At 34.1% G+C, this 2,358-nt stretch overlaps 1 protein-coding gene across 1 annotated transcript in view; it reads left to right on the forward strand.

Moving 5' to 3' along the window:
* LOTGIDRAFT_221859 (hypothetical protein) overlaps nucleotides 1-464 on the forward strand; it is a 20,477-nt gene extending 20,013 nt beyond the window's left edge. Inside the window, exon 25 of the mRNA XM_009066313.1 lies at nucleotides 383-464. Coding sequence (XP_009064561.1) covers nucleotides 383-405 — 23 coding nt within the window. The 3' untranslated portion in view covers nucleotides 406-464. The remainder of the gene's footprint in view (nucleotides 1-382) is intronic.
* Nucleotides 465-2,358: the final 1,894 nt, after the last annotated feature.

The following is a 2,358-nucleotide window of genomic DNA, read 5'->3' on the forward strand; positions in this document are numbered from 1 at the left end:
ACAAATTTATTAGATTTTTATTTCATTTGTTTATTATTTTCATTTTAGTTTGAATTACAAAAAAAGTTCATCAGTGTTTGTCTTGACTTGCTTTTTTTTTTATTTGGATGACAATAAGAAATATCTGGTCTCTAAATAATCATTCTTACCAAATGAAATAAGTCTATGATTGAATCTGTTAAACCATGTCCATAATTAGTCTCTATCAATGTTTCTATTAATACAGTATTCCAGGGGTGGTTTAGTATCTCTTTATCTTAAATAATAGAAGATTATATATAGAATAAATGGAGATTGAAAATGACCAAACATTAATTTTAATGCATTTAACCTTGCTATGAAATAATCTGCCTGATGCGGTATAAATATGTTATATTTTCAGACATGTTGAAGAAACAATGGTAATATTTTTATCTCACCTAAGTTTTCAAATGCTGTAGAACAAAAACTAAATAAAGCATGTAAACAATCTACACAAGTTTCCAAAATTTCTTCATTTTCCTGAAAAAGAAGAAGAAATTTAATCAGATAAAAGGTTTGAAGAAATGAAATGAAATGAATGGAGTTTTACGTCCTACTTTTCTGCACCATGTGGGCTAATGAAGACGGGCAACGCCATGCAGGGTGTGATGAGGGAAATTTTGCCAGGACAGCGGCATTAGCCTGCTCTTTTTCGATTTGCAAATGTCGAGGGATCTTTAACGAGCACAGCCTGTAGCACACGGGGCCTGTCCCATCTGAACGACTAGATGCTTTTTCCATGTCAGCCAGCCCTCTCACCAGCATCACTGACAAGGGGAAACCGGGTTTAAAAATCCGAAGGTATTATCTCGACCTATGCCGGGATTGAACCCTGGACCTTCAGGTTAGCGAGCAAGCGTGTAACTCAGCCACTGCGGAAAAGGTTTGAAGAGAACCAGATGTTTACATGTATAAAGATAGTGGACCACAGCCATATACGCCCATCATGGCATAAACGAAACATCCAATTTAAGTTTCATCAAAATCTGTTGAAAACTAAGAGAGTAATAGCATATTCAAGATTTTGAAATGAAATGAATGGAGTTTTACGTCCTACTCTTCTGCTCAAGATTTTGGGGCAAGGGCAATAACTCTGCTTCTAACGGTCGAAAATAGCTCAAATTCAAACTTGATCTTCGTTTTATGAATATGTATACACATAACGAATTTCATTTGATTCCATCAAAAAATCTAGTTTTTAGAGCGTTTACAAGCAAATGTTGACGGACGGACGGGGTGTTTACGAGCAATTGATGTTGATAGAAGCACTTACTGTATAGAGGTTAAAGGGCGATAACTCCACAAGACTGACGTAAGAATCCTAAATCTTGAAAAAGCCTTAAATTTAATCAGAAGTAAAGTGAACTTTCTCAAACCTTTCGATTTAGGTCCAATAACATCCATTTTAAGTTTCATCAAAATCAGTTGAAAACTAAGAGAGTAATAGCATATTAAAGATTTTGGCAATAACTCTGCTTCTAACGGTCGAAAATAGCTCAAATTTGAACTTGATCTTCGTTTTATGAACACGTATACACATACCGAATTTCATTTGATTCCATCAAAAAATCTAGTTTTTAGAGCGTTTACAAGCAAATGTTGACGGACGGACCGGGGTGCCGACAATATACGTCCACATAGAGAGATGTGGGCGTATAAAAAGGAAACAGATTGCGCCTGAATTTTTTATGTGACAGTCATTAAAAGTCAGATAATTGAAAGAACTAGATACACTTACCTGACACATAAATTGTTGTATATTCATATATAATTGTCTTATTTCTAGTTGTGTATATAATGATGATACAATTATAGGATTCAATCTATAAAATATTACTGGAGAGTTTTTGACTGGAGGTGAAAAAGACACTGCTAATAATCTCAAAGCTGGTATTGTACACCATGTAGGACAAGATGAGATCAATTCTATGATATATTTAGTATCTATTTTAATAGGTGATGAAACCTGAAAAAATATTGGATTTGAAAATAAATAACTTTATGAACTAATATGTCATCATCAAACAGTTTTGGTCCCTCTAATGAAAACAATTACCAGTGCTCAATTTATTTAACAAAACTTTCTAAATTCTTTGTTTAATCTGATCATAACTTCCTACCAGTACTTTTTATACGCCCACATGAATATGTGGTCGTATATTGTCGTCGTCCCTGTCCGTCGGTCAACATTTCTTGTGAGCACTATAGAGACTACAGTTTTTATCTGATTTTGATAAAACTTGGTGTGATGCTTTAGATTGATAAGATCTCGGTCAAGTTCGAATTTGACACGGTTTTTGAGATATTGCCTTTGACTTAGAACGCCTTGAAATTTGT

The sequence above is a fragment of the Lottia gigantea genome, assembly GCF_000327385.1.
Source record: "Lottia gigantea unplaced genomic scaffold LOTGIsca_75, whole genome shotgun sequence".
Taxonomy (NCBI): Eukaryota; Metazoa; Mollusca; class Gastropoda; family Lottiidae; genus Lottia; species Lottia gigantea.